A 21,128-nucleotide genomic window follows, 5' to 3' on the forward strand; every position below is an offset into this window, starting at 1 on the left:
TACTCGTCTAGCTTGCGATATGGGACTAGTATTAGCATAGTCAGGGGAAATATTTAAAAATAAATCCAAACTTCAGGCTTTCGACAAAGAAGACCTTCATTAAAAAAAGGTACTGCTACGTTATGTTTTTGGTTAGATGTGCTGCTACTTAGAGATATGCTAAAATCCTGTGTCCCCCCCATTGTGTTCAATGGGCAGTTCTTACTTCTGTCAGAGGAAGTGGGGGGAGGAATTAACATCCAAGGGAACTATGAAGTTCAGACTCAAAACAATCGGATGTGGACGCTCCATTCTTCCTTTCTCCACGTGCGCCCCAAGAAGGGCGCCCCCTGCTGGAATGCGGAGGCCAGTCAGGCAGCCCGGGGAGGGGGGCTCTCACGACAGCCCCGTCTTTCCGGAGCGCTCCCTTTCCGCCCACGCCAGCAGCCTGCCGCCTTGCGTGCGCACGAGCTTGCCTCTCTGTTTTGCTTTATGCCTTCTCTACTTATAGAAGCAGAACAAAGAGGAAAGCACAGGCCGAACCTATGCCGGCTTCTCCTTTCAATAGGACTTGTGCCAAAGTAAGTGGGCATCGGGGCTTTATAAAATTTATTAAATTTTATTTTTATTTATTTAAGTATTTTTATGCCGCCATTCAGCCAAAAAAGGCTCTCACGGCGGCTTACAAAAGTATTTCTTGACAGTCCCTGCCCACAGGCTTACAATCTAAAAGACATGACACAAAAGGAAAGGGGATTGGGAGGGAGGAGGAGGGGGGGGAAGGGAAGCAAATTCAGGCACTACAATCTTAGTTGGAAAGTTCAGCAGTTACAGTTGGTAGCAGGAGGGAGGGGGCTCTCAGCTGGAGCTGGACCCAGGCACGGTGGAGAGGTGCCTGGCAGCTGCTTCCTCCCTCTCTGGTGGCCTCTGCAGTGGAATTAAACCATATCATCCTCCAAGGCCTCTCCCGTTCTTTGCAACCATTTTAGCAAGGGGTGGAGATTTCTAACAAGCAAAATTGGGTATATCTGGTATTATATCTGTGAATGGTGGCATGAAACCCTGGGGTATTTGTGTACCACAGCACCATCCAGGGGTTGTGTAGTGGAACATATAGAAAAGCAGAGAAAGAAACCTCCCAGGGGAAAAACACAGAAAATTGCAGAGTGGGAGACGCCCTGCTTTGAATACGTGTAAGTTTAGAGGTTTATGAGTATCAAGGGCAGATCTAAAAGGATTATGTCCTAAAGTTGCAACCCTATACAGAACAATAGGCATGTTTATTTTTCATTTAAATGGGGCCTATAAGAGCTGAAATTCATAAGATCAGGCTGTATTATTTCTAGCCCTTTAGACCGTTCCTCCATTAAATTTTTCCCTATATTTATTTCTCTCTGTGTGTCATTATTATTATTTATTTATTTATAAAGCGCCATAAGTGTTCATGGCGCTGTACAGAATGAAACAAAACAAGACAATCTGCCATATGGCTTGCAATCTAAAATCACAGTAACAGACAGGGGAGGGAGGGGAAGAACCAACCGGGGTAGGGGGCATTAAAACTAAAATATAGACTAGTATGATCATGCTATGATTGAAAAGCTTTCTCTCTCTCTCTCTCTCTCTCTCTCTCTCTCTCTCACACACACACACACACACACACACTCACACTCAGAGAGAGATTCCCCCTTTTCTTCTATATTTTATAACATTTCTTCTCTATTTTACCGAATAGGCTCAAAGCTTAAAAAATGTATGATTGTGGAATTACCGTGCTGCAGATAACAAGCAGAATGAGAAATACCAGACTAAATTAAGAATAAGACAGAGATAATCTAAAATAATTGCATTTCTTCTACAATAATCTATATGCTGATGGTTAAAGAGTTTGAACCCAAAATCTTGTATTTGATCATATATGATAAATTACAAGATTTTGGATTCAAGCTTTATATTATATGTGAACAGTAAGTCTAAAGCAAAATGAGTTTAGTATTGTAAAATACCATTGTAAGCTTATTTCCACAATGCTGGAAGAAATTTCTTAATTATCCTTATCAAAATACATAGCATTATCTGCCTTTCTTCAACAGTTCTGTGTAACTTGGAGATCATGCATATGCTCACAGAATGTTCATGTGATGAAGAATATAGACCTAGGTTTTACAGACTGTTAGCCACTAATTCAGTCATTCTACAATCTCCCATTTGAGACTGGTCTAAACTGCAGACACCATGGCCACAACATCTGACCTCATTTAGGGACTGTTCTGTTCTCCTCCAACTCTTGTGTTTTTTGAACCATCTAACCTGATGAAGAGTTCTGGAAAACTCAAGTTGCACAATCTTGGTTTGAATAAAGGCATTGCTCAACTATGTAGCTTTTAAATATATATATATTATGGACCAATGTGTTTTAAGTGTTTTTTTTTATTTCTGAATGTGTATCCTTATTTATTTACTGCATTTATATCCCACCTTTTTTCCTCCAAGGAACTCAAGGAAGCATAATCCCCCTCCTCTCCATTTTATCTTCATAGAAACAACCCTGTGAGGTAGGTTGGGCTGAGTGTCTGTGACTGGCCCAAAGTCACCCTGTAAGTTTCCATGGCAGAGTGGGGACTAGAACCGACTCTTAGTCCACCACTCTAGCCACCCCACCCCACTGGCTCTCTCTTTAATCGGTCTGTGTGCACAATTCACCTGCATACATGATTGAGGACCCTCTGTCCTGAATCTACATGCAACCGTTCCATCAAGCTACAGCAGAGGGAGAAATGGGACAGCAGGGCCACTCCACTAGCTCCCATTCATGTTGGTCATTATAAGAACTACTATGTACCGTTAGGAATTGGTGCTCATTTCCCCTCTTCCCTTCCTATCCCTTTTTGTGCCATGCCTTTAGAGAGTGATCTAGATCCTCCAGATGTTTTAAATTGTAACTCCCAATAGCCACAACCAACATAGCCAGTGGGAGATGGGAGCTGCAGTCCAACAATATTTGGAGGGCCACAAGTTGCCCATGTCTGGCTTACACCCTTCTTAAATTTGTCTACATCCTTCTTAAAAGTGCAGCACCTAGAACTGGACATACAACAATACAGGAGTGAATGTACAGTATATTCATCCTGCAAATCCTACCATTTTGCCAGCATAGCTTAAATATACATATCACAGTGAAAACTGTAATCCATTTTTGAAAAGAGTTTTAAAGATTAACAGTCCTTTCTTAAATTATAACATTACATCAGATCTCTTGAAAGAAAAGTGGGGTGTATCCACAACTTTCTATTTTTTTAAAAAAGACTCACATTGGCTGAGAAAGGGGGAAAGGGAAACATTTGATTATTTTATTTTTGCAGAAACACATAATTAAAAAGGAGGGTGGGTAGGAGTGAAGGCTGAAATTAATATTTGCCTTATGTGGATGTTACATAATTTGGAAAAAATACGAGCCTATTCACAGGAAAAGGAAATTAAATAATTTCTGTGCAGCTTGTGAAGATATTGATGTAATTATAAACACACTAATATTTTCCAGATGAACAGCCAAATGAGTCTATATTAAGTCATTTCATAAACTATTCAAAGCTTCACACATTATGACTTTTTCCGTTAGGTATAAAAAGCACCTCTGAAAATGTACAGAATGGGGAGCTTTTTTCAGTAAGGTAATGAGGGCTTGTTACTATGAGCTAAATAAAATAGTTAAAATGATGCAATTATCCTGGTGCTATTGGCACAAAGGTCCTAACGTAGTCTCTGTAAGGCTGGAGCACTTATTTTCAGCAGTTTGACATTTGATGTGAGAATCATTCAGTGGCTCCTTTGAAAATGGAATCACAACACAAGTCCGAAGGAAAATAAATATTCAGTAAAATCATCACTCCTGTTCATGAACCATTCAGTTCAGCCTCTGTAAGTTTTAAATTCAAGGCTACCTCCAAAGTTGGCAACCTGTTTCCGGCCTCTTGTCTTCAACAGAAGAGTAGCACATATTCGGCAGAAATGCCTCTGTGAAACATGGGGGAATCCTGCCAATACTGCCAGTGTCGTATCACTATGCTTGAAAAGAGTCACAGAGTGGGAACATGAGTAAACCCAAAGCATTTTGAACGAAGCTCCAAAAATATGGCAAGTTTATGGACTGCTTGGCGTCAGAACAAAAAAGCAGGCTTAATGACTAGATGTATTTAAGACATTCAGAATTGACAACTATTTCTCTTGGAAGCACTGTTCATTGCTTATGAAGATAACAGGAGTAGGTAATCATACTTTTCTTTGTGTTTGTGTGCACACACACACATATGTATTCAGTGCACATTGCTTCTGAAAGGTTCTTAGTCTTTCTCAGTCTCTTGCCCAACAATGCAATAGTTTAAGACACTGCTTACACTACATATTTTATTTTACACATTTTATTCTAGGTAGATACATGTCCTAATGCATTGCAATTAAATGATAAACCAAATGCTACAATATTTATATCATAGTAACTGCAAAAGGATATTGTGACTTCTGTTTTTTTTTTAAAAAAAAAAACAGGCATAGAACTTGCTAATTTAATTATAGCTCATCAAGTTATCTTCATTTTAGTTACAGAAATTGGATCAGGAAATAGGCTAAAGAGCTCATCAATAGGCAAACCCTTTAAAGTAAAACACACATAGGACAACTAAAGTTTCTATAATCCAACTATTTGCATTCCTGTTGTAGCTTTTAAAACACGTATTTTTCAACTGTAGGCACCATTTATAAAGACACCTCTAAAGCAGTAGCCTATGAAGAAAGATTTATTTGTTCATTTGTTTTTTGCTGTATCTGGGATATCCTGAGCAGAAGGACCAGGGAGACAGTGGGGTTCTTTAGATTAAGGGGAAATCACATTCCATACAGGGGCTTTGCTTCCTGCTTCTTAAGTGCAATTGTAATGGGGCTGCATTACATGGGCAGAGAGGGGTGACCATGTGGTCTGTAATTGAAAACTTCCCCTCCTCTCCGTTCTCATAGTATTGAATGGGACAATGCCCTCTAGTGGGTGCTTTGTAGCACAACTCCACCTGTACATAGTAGGAAATCCTGAGACATTTCAGCAGAATTGGGATATCACTGGGGTTTTTTTTAAACAAAGCTACGGGGGGAAGGTGGGGGAGATGTGCATAACATGCTGACATTGTCAAAAGGCTCTTCAAACTTCTGTGAGTGGCCAGTTATGAGTGTGCTTTATTTCACTCGTGAAGAAGTCCAGAGTTGCATAAGTGCTGGCTGTGCCATGGCCATAAATTTGCATACGCAGATCATTGAAGATGTAACTTTATGTGCTTATTTTTGGAAACAACAGTATAACACTGTTGCACTCTTACCAAAATGTTTGCTACATAAAATGTAAAGCCACCCTTATAATCTGTCAGAACAGCTCTGAAAGTAAGTTGCATTTGGTAATCAAAAAATATTCTTTACTGAAATTTTAGGTATCACTTTCTTAGTGGGTTAAACCAACATCAGTCTTACTGAGTGTAGACCCCCTAAAATAAATGGGGTTTGTTATTCATGACTAATGTAAGTCCCATTCATTTCAATGGGTCACCTCTAAATAGGACTAATGTTGGATTTAGCTCAAGGTCTTTAAATGCAGTTCATGCTAAAAATGTATAGGACTATTGAAAAGTCCCACATAAAGGAATGTGTGGGGAGGAGTTTGCATATTCTGTGAAGGTGCTCTAAAATATTGATACGAATGGACAGTTTGTTTTTCTTTATGAGTTTTTATGGTGTGGACAACACTTGCAAATATTGTGTAATTGTCTTATTCAGATTGATGCTCTGGAAGTACTACACAGATTAGGCAGATTAAAATCTTTTAAATAAATACCCACAAAAAGCCCAAGAATAGTTTCCACTTCTAAACAAGTTCTACATCTTACATGATTTCCTGTGACATACTTTCCAAGGCTCAATTAATTTGAGACAGTGATTCATTGTTTTATTACAGCTATGGGAGATTAACAAAAGAGTGTTTCCTCCCCCTCCCCTTACCCGTTTAAACTTATGCTCATTGGGAAACTGCATGCTGTTAGCACAGTGGCAAAACTGTTTTGAGTCTGGCATGTTGGATTCTGATCCCCAATGTGAGATAAGTTCAGTTTGCTTGTTAATACATGGCAGAAAAAGCAACTTGGAAAAACAATGAGGAATTAATACAACTAATTCTCAACTATGCAGGTACAGCAATAAAGTATGGGTTACAATATGTATGTATGGAGAACTAGAAAATTGTTGTCTTAAGTTATTTATACCACCCTTGCCCTATCTGGATATTGGAGAAGACCAGCAAATTCCTTCTGTGACCTATTCTGGATGTTCTCAACAGTACACTATTCCTTATAGATATTTAAGACACTCTGTCTTGGAACAGATTATTATTTTTCTGAAGGCATAATGTTTTATTATGCCTTTGTCCTCCTTTTTCCTAAATAAGCAACCCTAATGATCCATATGTATTCCAGCAGCTTGATCACCACACAGGCTGTAAACGGAGCAGAGCACATTATCTGTGTGTTTTTCAGGTACAAGGGATTAAAGGCTGATTGGAGGCACAAATAGGAACCTACAGCAAGTACCATATAATGGTGGCAACGAACACTGATAGAATTCTCAGTTTTCCACTACCTGACATGAATCAAAAGGTGGTGGCAGTGATAGCAAACTGACAAGAGTGGAATACTTTGGAAATGCATAAGCACCTCCCTGTACTTTTCATTTCTGTCAAAGATATGTGCTGTGCATTCTAAACCCTCAGCCAGTCTCTCCAGCTGGGACAACACCATGTCCACGCCGAGTCTGACGCCTCACCTCTGCAAAACAGGGTAGTACCATTTGCTTCTATCTTTTGCATATGATGATTTGCCTTAAAACAACACAAAATGAGATTTCCAAGAACTAAAGTGGCGTAGTAATTTTATTTAGTATGAAAAATATAAGCGCTTGCAGTTTTACAAAGGATGAGAAACTGAATGAGTTCAAAGTGATTTATTTGATATCCCACATAATCACAGTTATAGTTTTACAACGATAAGGTCTGATACTACTTACAAACAATGCATATTAAAATGAAAGCACTCCTTCCTCCCGAACAGTTACAAAATGGGTCTTGAGCCTCCCATAACAGAAGCTTCTCGTGAGCGTGATGTTTCTTGAAATCTTTTAACAGTCTGCATTCAAGACCTAATTCTAACAGTTTAATACAACTCAAAGCTGGGATTAAAGTTCCTAGCAGGAGACAGGTACTGTATGTAACCTGAAAGTGACTGCAGACTTATATTAATACTAATTTACACACTATATACAATTTAGAGAATTACCTATTCCCCCTACTTGGTCCTTTTTCCACTACTCTTTCCCTCCCTCAAAACATTATTTTATTATTGGTCGTTCTTTTTTCTTTTAATTATATACAGAATTACTCTTTTTGCAGGCAAGATGTGATGATATTTTACAACGGAAACAGCAAAAATACATGCTTAATTGCAAAAACGCACGGCTTTATATGGAACAGCAAGTCAACATGTACAGAGTCATTGTTAAATAGCTGCTGACTGTCTTTCAGCTCATTTTAAAATCAAGAAACAAGAGGCTTCTGCTGCATGCAGTGCTTGATGGGAAAATCATTCTACAATGTTATGCTTGAAGACTTCTTTTTAGCAATACAAGACATGTACATTATATTAGGATTACTTACTTTGTGTGTGTATTTTACATTGTTGTACATTTCATTCTTAACTTAAAAGGATTAAAACAAATACATATTTGACTGTTGTCCCAGAAAAGATATTTTTGCAAAGTTTTAGTCTTTCCTATAATTTCTGGAGATTGTTGTTTTTACCTAGTCACACTATTCATGGAAAAAAAGACACACGGTTCAATAGTGCTTTGTACTTCTTTTTAATCAATAAGGAAAATTTAACAAAAGCTTTCCAATAACTACCTTTTCGGTTGCTGTATGCCAGACAAATTTCTCCAACAACACATAGAAGCTAATAATGATCACTGTAATTTTTCCAATGTAGGAGAAACAAATAGTGTTCTTTGGTCTAAAAGGTATTCTGGCACCTCAGATTACTCTGCTAACAAGCAGTGAAGTTTTGAAATCTAATGCATGTAACGGGATACATTTACTGAATGAAAGAACTTTCTCATGTATATACTGACATGTAAATATGATTCCAATGTATTCACTGTACTTACGTTCCATAAGCACCTGATAAGATACAACTTGTATTTTGCTAAATGCTTATAAAGCTATAGGCTTAAATCTCTCATGAGTTCCTTAGGATAACCTAACAGCCAGTACAAACAAATGGGCAAGATATTTTTAGGTGTGGCAGATATTCATGTGTCGAATGTTAAAACAATGTGACTATCCAGTGCATATTCTTTGAGCTTGGTTCATGCAGAATATACAATGAGGAATACTAAGGAAAAAAATGTCCACCACCAATCTTATCTTTTCTGGAACAACTTATAAATTACAGTTAGACTCTACTATTGGTACAAAGGTCTGAAGAAAAGCCTACATATTTAAATATGTTATCACTTTACTTCAACTAATATCAACAGTAACACTGATATATTTTTCAAATATACAATATGTAGAGTGTAGCCTCAACACTATTAACATTAGATGACATGCAGACAATTCTATTATCCCTTATAAGAAAAAGAAAAAAAATAAACTGCAAGGAACAGAGCCTTAGGAGGCTGAGGTGAGCCCTCTTAGGTAATCTGCACAATTTAGGACAGCCTGGATGACCATCACATTTACTTTTATTACTTTCATTTCATATGAAGATATTAATAGGAAATCAAAACGAAACAGAGAAAAGCTATTGCACCCAAAAGAAATAATAGACAACCAACTAAATCCTTGGTGGTTCTTTTTGTTGAATGAAAGTTAATAAAAGTATTCAGTTTTTATTTCTGTTGGTACTTATGGTATAATCAATCCATAGTATGAAGGAGAGGGAGAGAAAAAAAAACCCCAAACTAGAGACATTAGGAATAACCAATATAGAAAAGTCATCTTTGCACATCACTTCTACACTTGGAAGCAACTATCGTTTTGTGTGTTTTTTACCCATCTCTCACTGGAACTTTTTTCTTCCTCTTCTTTTAGACCACATTCACAATTCTGCTGGTGCAGTTCTGCAGTTCCGTTTTTTCATTTCTGCCAGTTAGATGTACAGTCCTTGTGACTGAGGTGGCTCAAAATGCTGAAACTACAAAGTATGCTCCATGTATGATTTTCTTTCTTTCTTTTTTTTAAAGATAAGATTTAGGGATACAAAATCTCATATGGATTTGCAAATGACTCATTACAACACATAAGCAACAACAGCACAGTTGGATTTTACGAGATGTCTTGCGACTAACTGGACTATGACAGTTTAGCATAGACTCAGCCTGCTGAGTGCTGGGTAAAACTAACAAATGTGATGAGAAAAATGGTGAGAAAATCCTGCTGCCAGCACATGGCTACATGGAATTACAGTTATAAAAATCTATACTCAATACTAAAATAAACCTTCAAGTTTCAGATTGCTTCCATATGGAAAAAAAAGTCTGAACTGCAGTCTATTTTAATTGACATCAACTGAGTAACTTATGGTAAAGAGGCAATATGGCTGAAAGGGATGGATGTTTCTTATTTTAAGGTCTGAGATGAATGTTTATGCAAGTACCTTCCATTTTAATCTTCATGTGTGTTTATTAAAACATATATGGATATAAAAGAAATGTGGATTGTGTAAGTTCACAGTTATCACAGCCTTTAAAGTGTCTAAGAATTCGAGTAACTAAAATTCAGAGATAACCTATAATTAAAGGTTATCTCATGTTGCTACTGTATAGTTACTGCATCTTAACTAGTTTGCTTACCTGAAAGAGCAGAGGTTATAATACTGATTAAGTATATTATCATGTTAATAAAATAAGGATTTGTACAAAGCAATATTTGACTACAACAGCTAAATGCTATGTTACTTGGCACGTTTTGCAATGATTGCTTACAGATTTTTTTCCCCAAGTCCAGAGAACTTTTAATTTGAACACTGAAAATGCCTGGAATTTGTTCTAGTTTTTGGTCTACACTTTCATACACTGTTCATCTACTGCACTGCCCCTTCTATCAGTAAATGGAGTTCCTGGTAACGTATATATTGCTAGCTTTGTGGACTGCAAAAGTTTTGTACTAAGCATAAATGTTAACTATACAGTATATATATATATATGTATATATTTATATATTTATATTATATAAAGTTTACTTACGTACTTTCATCAACCATATGAGGTCTACTTTTTTTGCCCATTGACAATTAAGGAGCAAGAATGCAAGACTTGGTTCTATTTCATATTTTTTCCTTTTATTTTGAGTAGGTTATGTTTTCATAATGCATTAAAAATTGTCATGGGGATGAAAAAAGGTAGCTTAACGTTTTCAGCAAGCAGCATATTTTCAAGGCTACTGGAGAAAAAGGAGGGAGAAGGTCACCACTGAGTTCAACTGTAAGACCAGCATTGATCAGGCTAATAGGAATTGTTCTATTGAATCCTTAAGGCAAAGGAGTCAATTAAATTGTTTCTGGCTTGGATTTAAAAATAAGAATCCAGTTTTATAGGCTGCTTCTGTTAAGTGCCTTTATATCTATGTCTAGAGCTACAATTACTGGCAGGGTACTTTCATTCTAGACTATTGTGCTGATGCCACTATGTTTGGACTTAGTGCTGGCTGAAGTAGGAGGGGGCACTGGCTGTCCATGGTGATGTGCAGCGTGGGAGGAGTGGGCAGGATGAGTGGGCAAGGGAGGATGGGGAGCGTGGGAATGTTGTGAGTGGGAATGTGGCATGTAAGAATGCTGGGAATGAGCTACATGCTGGGAATGTGGCACATGGTGATATTGGTGTGGGTGCTGGATATGCTGGGGTGGGTGGTAGTGGTGGTGGTGATGATAAGGGGGTGGATTCTGCATGTGGCAGTACTGAGAATGGTGGCTGTGCACTTGTGCCTGGGTCTGCCCCTCAGCTGGCCCTGTGTGGTGCATGGCAGAAGGATGCTGAGAGTGTTGCTGATGTGAAATTATGGGAGGGTGCTGAGGCTGTTGTGATGGGCCAGACGCTAGATGGCCTTGGGAAGGCTTTCCCCTTTTACTACCAAATAATGACCCTAGTAGTGAGGAAGAATTAGGCATAGTCTGGTGAGGGCGAGATGGACACTCTCGGGTTGATGTAGCTCTTCGGCGCATATGAGGACTGCTAATGATGGACCCCTAAAAAGAAATTAATAGAAAATAAAAATTAAAAAAAATCTTAAAATATGTGTAAAAGAAAAAAATTCACAGTGACCATCATGTCTTCCTTAAAAGCTCATATGGATAAACTGCTGTATGAACTACAGGAGAAATTTCTGCCAATTTATTTCTTTAAGGTACAAGTGGGGCGCTGCTATATATGACCCATTTATAGATATTAGTGATTTTTAAATAAGAAAAGAAATTAAAATATTAAGCAGTTAAAAAGTAATCACTAAACAGTGATATAAAACTTTTGATTTTGTTTTAAACTATTTTTTCTTATTAAAAATATTATCGTTATGTGGTTTATTTTCCCCCTCAAGGACAAATATATATATATATATACAACTACACTGAATTAAACTGAAGTAATTAGCATACTGTTACTATTCAGGTTACATGCAGTTTTTCTCTCTCTACAATTAAACCTAAAAATAGCCTGTTTCTATTTTGAATTGTAGGAAAGAAAGTGTTCTATTCCTAATAGACTGTATTTTCTTTCAGTAGATTTTGTGCATCACCTGACCTCAGTATTTCCGACTGTTTAGCTTTCAACTATCTATTTAATCTGTGGATGCTTTTATTTTCTTTACAGACAACTAAAGGAACACAGCAATGGTGAGGCATCATCATGTGCTATATGTAGACTGTATCTATCTAATTCAAACATGCACACCACACACACACACACACACACACACACACACACACACACACTTGCAGGCTGAATTCAAAGACATGAACAGTATATAAATGGTTTGAAGATGAATGAAATCTCATGAAATCCACATTGAATTCATCCGTCTTATTTGTTTTCTCTTCCCATGCCCTATCTACGCAATTCCATGGTGTCATGACTGCATACATTTCACAATTTAACTAGAAAATAAGCAATGTGAATGGTTTAGCATGAAGTCAATAGTTAGGTTAAATATCAAACAGCACAAAGAGTGTACTGTGTAACAAAGAACCGTTGGGCCTTTAAGCAGGGACCAGACTGAAATGGTGGCAAGAGGGCACATATTCATTTAACCATGCTTGCAGGAACAGAAGGGGACAAGATTAGCTGAAATTAAAAAAAAATGGTGCTTGATCTAAAACAAGTCAGACGTAGTGTTGCTGTGTTTTTTTTAAAAAAAAAATGCTAAAAATACAAAGTGAATAGCCTTGGCATGCATTTTATTTGAGCAGGCAGGTTGTATGTTAGAAGAAAAAGAGCAAAAAATGTATATAAAAGAAAGGTTTGAAATGCACATCACATCCAGCTAGACATCAGTAACTTCCTACTTACTTCCATATTGCTGTCTAGCGATCCTGCACTGCTGCGACGCCCACGCTTGCCTGCCCAGGACATGCAATACCACAGATTAGAGACTGAGACAAGATTTGGGTGATATATAGCCGCCTTCTCTGATGCATTGTAGGATCCTCTAGTGTCTGGAGATTAACTTTGCATGATGTGATAGTACAGGAACTGTAAGTAATATACGCTTACTGTGCAATCCTATGCATGTTTACTGAGAAGCAAATCCCAATGTGTTCAGCAGGCCTTACTCTTAAGAAGGTCTATTTAGGATTGCAGCCTCAGAATTTAATTCACATCCAACTTAAATTCAATGGGGAAATTTCCATTTATTTTAATGATGTTTGATCTAGACTCAGTCATACTTAGAGTAGACTCACTGGAATCAATGGACCTGTTCAGACAACACGCTAAACCATGCTGCTTAATGGATGCATTCCATTAACCATTTTGTGGTTAAGCAGCATGGTTTAGCGTGTTGACTGAACGGGGCCAATGGCACTTAAATTCATCATTATCAACTTACATCCTAATGATTTCAATTGGTCTACCCAAAGTGTGACTAAGTGAACCTATGGTTGGTCCAACCCATGGTCGAGAATGGAACCATTAAAATGTAAAGCTATTAGTTTTATTACATGTCTGTTTTAAATGTAGTTTAGAGGTGAAATACCCATCTACATATTAATGAATATATTGTGCAATATTTACGTAATAGCCATTTTGGGATAGGATTTAAATATTAGAGCCATTATGGGATAGTTTTTAAATATATATATATACACCTTAAATAGCATTTTAAAATATTTTAAGCACATTTACAATCCCAAAGTGTGGGGTGAATATTCTGTCCTTATTTCAAAGTTTTACTACTGTGAAATTATAATTATGTGAGGTACAATAGTGGATTTCATAATACTTTCTTTTATGATAAAGAAAACTAAACTTAATTTTATATAGAAAATATAAATTAATGGCATGTTATGGCTAGATTTTGTTTGTTAACTGTGCAGTGCTGAGATATTTAAAATATGTCCAGAATTGCCTAGTTTTTATTATTTTGGCCCAGTTTTCACAAGTCAGTAGCCAAATCCAAGGTACAAGTGCCTAAATTGGTAGTTCATATACCCCCAAAATTTATTTGGACATGAAAATGGTAACATGAGTGACCAAGTATGGAACAAATGAATCTGGTTTACAAAGCTGACTCCCTGGATGCATGTTTTGAGACGTTATATATAATGGAAAATGAGGTTGGTGTGTAATTTCTGTACTGAACAAGTATAAAGGTTTTCTGTCCTAGTAACAACCAAGACGCTCCAGAATGTCAAAATAAAATGAAGAAAATTGCTCTACAGTAGCGGTGGGGATGCTATGGCCCTCCAGATGTTGCTGAACTTCAAGTCCCATCAGCCGCAGCCAGGATGGTGAATTGTTAGAAATTATGGTAACTGTAGTCCAACCACATTTGGCAGGCCATAGCTTCCCCACCCTTGCTCTGGAGTAAATGAAATACAGCCTTAACAAGAGTTTAATTATCAAACCTGTTTCTTATCACATTGTCAGGAAAAGTACAAGTACCGGTGTTGTGTTAGTGGAAGTTGTCATGCAGGGGTGCAGAACCAGAACTGGATGAGCAGCCAAATTTCCCCTACTAGGCATTCCGTGGGCCAGATGACATTAGTGGGGATGGCCATACCCACTGACATCATTAGTGGGGTTGGCATGGCCAGCCCACTGACATCACCCCCCTGCCCATTTTACCTTTCTCCATGCTGAGAGAGGCAGGAGTTCTGCACCTCTCTCAGTGCAGAAAAGGGACTCAGCTGATGCTGGAAGGAGCAGCTGCTCCACACGCTGGCTGAATCCCTGGCTTTGGGCAGCAGGTGTTTCATGAAAGAACTCGGCTGGCACCGGGAGGAACAGTCAGTTCCCCCAAGAGCCGGCCAAGTCCCTGGCTTTGTACGGTGCATGTTGTCCCCATGGGGACAATGTGTGCTGCACAAAGCTACTTGGTGGCGCTGGGAAGAGCAGCTGCACCTCACAATGCTGACTGAGTCCTTCACTGCTTGCATCCTTGGTGTTATCTCCTATCTGTGACTGGAGATAACAGTAGGGATTCCTCCAGGGGGTAGGGCTTGGAAGCCAGGCCCCACCACCAGCAGAATGCAAAGAGACTCCATGGAGGCCATGCAGGCCAGAGTAATGAGTTGTGAAAGCAGCTGCATAAGCAGAGTCAAAATGTTAGATTTGACATTTGCATTAGGATAAAAATAGGGCTTTTGCAAGTGTTAGAAGGTTTATGACCTACCATTCATCATATATTTTAAAGTTATAAAGTGTTTCTTATTTCTCTTGGGATACTCATGCATTTTCCTTAATGGCCTATCAATATGATTAGTTCCTTAAACAAAGCAGCTCCTTGTCAACATCTTTCTATACTCCCTTCCCTACCACTTTTGTAGGGAAGGGTTAAACACATTTTGTGGAAGTAATGGTTTATCTACCCTATACTCAATGGCTGCCATGAAACATACAATACTGTGTTGAACATTATCTCATATAGCAAGGATTTATAGTTCCTAGGCTCCACATTTAATGCCCGTTCATGATAGACAGATATATACTAAGGGCTCATCTACACCAAGCAGGATATTCCACTATGAAAGCAGTATATAAAAGGCAGGAGCCACACTACTGCTTTATAGTGGTAATGAAGTGCACTGACAACTGTTGGGGCCCATGACACATCTACGTACATTAAGAAGGATCTAACAATATGAAAGGGGTATATGGCGTGCGTCATGGGCCCCAACAGTTGTCAGTGCACTTCAATACTGCTATAAAGCAGTAGTGTGGCTCCTGCCTTTTATATACCGCTTTCATACCACTTCCATAGTGGAATATCCTGCTTGGTGTAGATGAGCACTAAGCGTTTTCTATTCCTGCACAGCTTCCAGAAGGAGGGACATTCTCTCAAGAGACCAAATAACTCATTTACTCATGGGAAAGCAGACAATGTCTACTGCTAGCATTTGTGCCAAAACCAAAGTAGTTGCCTGATGCTTCAGAATGGCTGAAATAAAATTAAGAAAATTGCTCCTGAGTAAATAAATTGGGATGTGGGTGGAGGAGTTTATTTATGGGAATCCATTTAGAGTCTGAATCAAATCCCTAATCTCTGAAGCAGGTCTAAAAAGCAGCACCTGTATCTACTTGTACCTCCAAAAGTTAATTTTGGTACACTGCCCTTGAGTATTAGAAGGAGTGAGGCAAGCATAGGATTCTCGGGGCTTCTAGTCCTCTTTGCACACTTTTCTAGGAGAAGGGGAATTCTCTCAGTGACCAAATACATAATTTGCTCTTCAGGTGCTTGAAAGTGTCCACAGCCCAGTCATATTCTTTACCTAGCATAAATTGGGGTCCCTCTCTCATGCTTTACTTCTAGTAGTAGGGCCTTATGTGGACAGCCCCATTAGTACATGGAAGGACATGGGTATACCTTAGTACCCGAATGAGTTTTCAGTGACTTCACATTAAGGAGCCTAGAGGCTGATTGATAATTAATATAGGTGTGTGTGTGGGGGGAAACACTTTATTATGAATCAGACTGGGGTGGACAGAGTGGATGGAATAAAGAAAAGGAAGGCAGGCTGTGTGTGAATCTCAGTAATAGCCCCTAAGCACTGGCACAATACAGAGATGAGTTTTTTTGGCACTGTTTTAAGTAGCATTTGCTGTTTTGGCCTCTGGGGGAAAAGAGTAGCCTTCCTTCTTCAGGAATCCTGTACACACGGTGCACCGTTCTATGTGAACTGAGCCATAGAATTCATTTTTTTCTTGGATAAGGACCCTATGTTTTCATTCTGATAAATTTGGTGGTTATAACCATTATTCCTACAAGCTAACCAATAATGTTAGAGGATAATACAATAACTGCTCCTCCTATACTCAACGATTAAGGAAAATAGTAGTAAGTGAACATGTACTACAGAAAAGCTGGCTTAAAGGAGTAAGGGGAAGCCTGGATAATGACCATGAAATGTGTGGAGAGAAGATGGTGATACTGGGGTAAAGAAGTACCAGCAAAAAGAAAAACGATATTATTAACAGTAAGACCTTGATAGGATTGCTAACTAGTGCTACGCTGAAAAGAGCTCTTTATATTATCCTTTTAAAGGATAACGATCAATGAATATCTAATGAACATGATGAACAGTATTTATGTTTAGCTTGATGCCTTAGGTGCTGCAAGGTTAGACTGTTCTAACTTCTAGAGGGTGGGTGTGCGCGCACACATATATAACTACAGACATACATTTTGGAATCTAAATAGAGAAAAGCAGATTTTCAGAATAGGATTATGCTAGATATGCAGTGACTGAAAAAGACACCAGAACTACCATTATTGGTGGGAGGAGTTGGCTAGAGGCTGGGTTTGCCTAAGCTTACCCTCTTTCTGTAACAAGCACTTCCAGACTTTTCAGCTCCTTGTATCTCAATACTAAAGATGAATAAGTGGGCCTGTGCAACAAAATGTTGCAGCCTGGAATGCTTCTGTTCAGGATCCAGCCATTCCATTCTACTCCTCATCCTGCAATTTTCATCCTCAAGTGAGCATTCCATGCTCACTGAGCATTTCAACACTATGGCCATGGCTAGACCTACTGGGTCTAGCCCAACGGAGAGGGAAGGATCTCATGATATGGTTATCACGAGATCTCCCCCTCTGCCTACATGCGACACACGATGTCCCAGAAGGAAGAGGATGTCGCGCCCGCCTTTTTGTTTTATTTTTTAAAGGAGAAGGAGCGCACGAGCGCTCCTGCACAAACCACGAGGTGTGTTTTTTTTTAAAAAAATTCCATGCTCCCCCCCCCCTTGATGGGCACAGAGCTCCTGAAGAGCTCTGTGCCTGTGTCAGGAACTGGGACAACCTGCGACGCCTGGCCACACATTCTGCAGTCTCGGGATCATCCGAGACGGCGGAAAAAGTGGGTTAAAAGGGTAGGGCGTTATCCCGGGCAAAGGAAGAGATCATCCCTCCCTGCTCCCGGGATCCCCTGTGCGTCATGTGGACACACAGGGACGATCCCAGGGCGATCACCGGGAGATTGCCCTGTCTAGCCATGCCCTATGTGTACCTTCCTCTTTTTTTTTTCAGCCATTCCATTCCCCTCTTCCAAATCAGGTTTCAGATTTTTCACTCTCAGACGGTCAGCATACTGTAGTCATTAGTGATGTGTGTGAGAGAGAGGTTCCTCCCACCCTAAAAGTTTTTTTTATGTTTCTACAAATTTTAGGGTTATCCCAAGTCTAATGGTACCGCCCCTCTTGTGCATGGTCCTGCTGTTTTGGCTACAGAAGTGCAAGTGAAGAAAACTGAATTTAAAATAGCAGGAATAATGTGATTCTATAATCTCAAGTGACATTTATCGTATTGGGATCATTGCCTATTATTATCATGGGCAAAAGCTTGCAGAATAATGAAAAGCAAAAAAGAATTCTGAATTCTCCATAACCAAATATTTACGAGTCAGTAATACTGATATGGAACAAGTGGAAAGGGCTGAAAAATATAAGAAAAAAAATAGCAATGAATGTTTCCTACATTCATCTTAATGTTACTAGCTGTTTAAAAGCACTATCTCTGAACCAAAAATATTTGAGAAACTTACCATAAGTAGATTGTGTTATATCTATACCCTTTAGAGACAAAGTATATTTGATTGTTGTTATGCTGCCATGGGGAACTTGGTATTTCCCAGGATGACTAGAAAGATAATTTATTCTTGTTGGCTAGCAGAGTCATTAATCATCCATTCTTGTGTTTCCTATTCTCTTAGGGAGCAATCCTATGTCCCCTGGACAGTGTGTGGACACACATAGGATTTTTCGGTTTTCTTGCTCCGAGTACGGAGCCAGGAAATCACACTCCCCTCTCGGCCAGTGCGGAGTGAACGGCAACAACTGCCTCTCTGTGCTCAGTAAACCAAGTGCGGAAAGGGCAAAAATGGGTGGGCCCAGGGGCGAGGAGACCACAGAAGCTGGTTTAGACAGCTCCCTGCCGTCCTGCTCTGAAGCTTCCAGCTAGACAGCCAAAACTGGCTATCTAGGCAAAAAAGAAGGGCAGATAAAACACGGAGGAGAGGATCCCCTTTGTTCTGCAGCCGCCCTGCATTGGACAGTTGTAAGTCTCCAGGTTCGGGGGCTTACAAGTACCCGGGGCACAACCCATAGGATTGCGCCCTAAATTTGCAGGTAGACAAAGGTTGTTACAATCAGATTTTTGAAGTACCCACAACTCTAGCTCAAGTCCATATATGTAATATCTTGAACTTGCTGGAAAATGATGTGAAGTTACCAAGACGTTTACTGAAGGCCCCAGTACCAATTGCAAAGATGCGCTTATCTTCCATATCTTTCTTTTGGATCTATTAATTCTCTAGCACAAAAAGAAGTCACTTATTTAAGTTGGTTGGGCTCCCAGCACACCAGTTAACCCCATTGGGACAAAAAGAGCAAGCAGCCATAAGAGGCTACTTATTTTATTATTTTAAATAAATTCTACATTAATATACTGTAGGAATGCTAGGAACAATATTTAATGTGGCAGGTCCAGGAAATCTAACTTGAATATTCAGAATAACTTAGCCTAAAAAAAAAAAAAACCACTCTTAGATTTTTTTTAAAAAACCCAACACATTAAATGGTCAAATTCTACATACATAAGAATATTAAACCAGTACCTAAAAATAAGATATTGCATGTTTCTATAATCACAAAAATAAAAATAAAAAGTAGGCATATCCAGTTTGTCTAGGAAAAATCAAGTTGTAATTTTTAAAACGTCAAGGAAATGTTTTGAAAAACGTGATCCTAACCAATATACATTGAAGCTGTTCTATCATTGTCCTTTTGCAATCCATGGCAAAATAATATTACAGTGCCTTCTAACTAGATGCTCAATAAAGGAGAAGACAAGGATGAAACTTTTGAGTAACAAATTGCCAGTGTTTCCAGGAAGTGCAATGTAGTAGTGATGGGGGACTTCAATTACCTTGATATCTGTTGGGAGACAAATACTGCTAAAATTGGCCCTTCCAAGAAATTCCTGACATGTGTGGGTGATAATTTTCTCCTACAGAAAGTGGAGGAAGGAACTAGAGGATCGGCAGTCCTTGACTTGATATTGACCAATAGGGATGACTTAGTGGATAAAGTGGCAATTATGGGAACTCTGGGGGAAACTGACCATGTCATACTTGAATTCTTGGTTTTAAAGGAAGCAAAAGCTGAGTGTAGCCATACACGTACTCTGGATTTTAGGAAAGCTGATTTTAATAAACTCAGAACTATGATAAGTAATTTCCCTAATGAGAAAATGAGTGCAAGATGGGTGGGAGTATTTTAAAAAAGGAAATTTTAAAGGCACAATTACAAACAATTCCACCAAGGAAAAAAGATAGAAGACAACAGAAAAAACCAATGTGGCTCCATAGAAAGCTTAGAGATGACCTGAAAACAAAAAGGATACATATAGGAAGTGGAAGGAAGGCCACAAAAGAAGAGTACAGACAGGTAGCACAGAAATGCCGAAATGGCGTCAGGAACGCTAAAGCTAAGAATGAGCTGAGATTAGCAAGGGATGCTAAAAGCAGTAAAAAGGCTTTCTTCAGATATGTGAACAGTAAAAAATAAAGGAAGAAATGGTGGTTCAACTGCTTAATGAGGATGGTAAATTGATAACAGATGACAAAGAAAAGGCTGAAGTGCTCAATTCCTACTTTGGTTCAGTCTTCTCCAAGAAGCAGGTTTATGACCCCCCTGGAAAAAGTGAAGCACAAGCTGAAGGGGCAGTTTTTCAGTTTGAGATGGATAAACAAATGGTCATGTAACACCTAATTTATTTGAACGAGTTCAAATCTCCAGGGCCCAATGAACTGCATCCTAGAATAATAAAGGAGCAGGCAGAAGAACTCTCAGAACCACTGTCTATTATCTTTGCAAAATCATGGAGAACGGGTGAGGTTCTAACATCGTCCCTATCTTCAAAAAGGGAAAAAAGGAGGAACCTGGGAACTACAGACCAGTCAGTTTGACATCCAACCCTGGGAAAACTTCAGAGCAGATTATAAAGTCAATTTGTAAGCACCTTGAAAACAATGCAGTGATTACTAGCAGCCAGCATGGATTCATCAAGAACAAATCCTGTCAGACTAAACTGATCTCATTTTTTGATCGGGTAACCTCCCTTGTGAACTGTGGGAATGCTGTGGACATAATATATCTTGACTTCAGCAAAGCTTTTGACACAATGCCCCATGATATTGTGATTAACAAACTAGCTAAAAGTGGGCTAGATGGAACAACTATTAGGTGGATTCACAGTTGGCTACAGAATCAGACTCAAAGAGTGCTTATCAACGGAACCTTCTCAAACTAGGGGGAGGTAATGAGTGGGGTACCGCAGGGCTCAGTCCTGAGTCCAGTGCTCT

The 21,128-nt window shown here is 38.9% G+C and overlaps 1 protein-coding gene across 2 annotated transcripts in view; it reads right to left on the reverse strand.

The window, feature by feature from the left end:
* Positions 1-9,231: 9,231 nt before the first annotated feature.
* The window catches only part of IQSEC1 (IQ motif and Sec7 domain ArfGEF 1), a 418,970-nt gene continuing 407,073 nt past the window's right edge, over positions 9,232-21,128 (reverse strand). For both annotated transcript variants that reach the window (XM_063121250.1, XM_063121249.1), the window contains 3 exons: positions 12,619-12,668; positions 10,310-11,303; positions 9,232-9,254 (listed from right to left, as the gene is read on the reverse strand). In XM_063121250.1, the coding sequence (XP_062977320.1) occupies positions 10,722-11,303; positions 12,619-12,668 (632 nt within the window). In that variant the 3' untranslated portion in view covers positions 9,232-9,254; positions 10,310-10,721. The remainder of the gene's footprint in view (positions 9,255-10,309; positions 11,304-12,618; positions 12,669-21,128) is intronic.

Source organism: Elgaria multicarinata, chromosome 3 (assembly GCF_023053635.1).
Source record: "Elgaria multicarinata webbii isolate HBS135686 ecotype San Diego chromosome 3, rElgMul1.1.pri, whole genome shotgun sequence".
Taxonomy (NCBI): domain Eukaryota; kingdom Metazoa; phylum Chordata; class Lepidosauria; order Squamata; family Anguidae; genus Elgaria; species Elgaria multicarinata.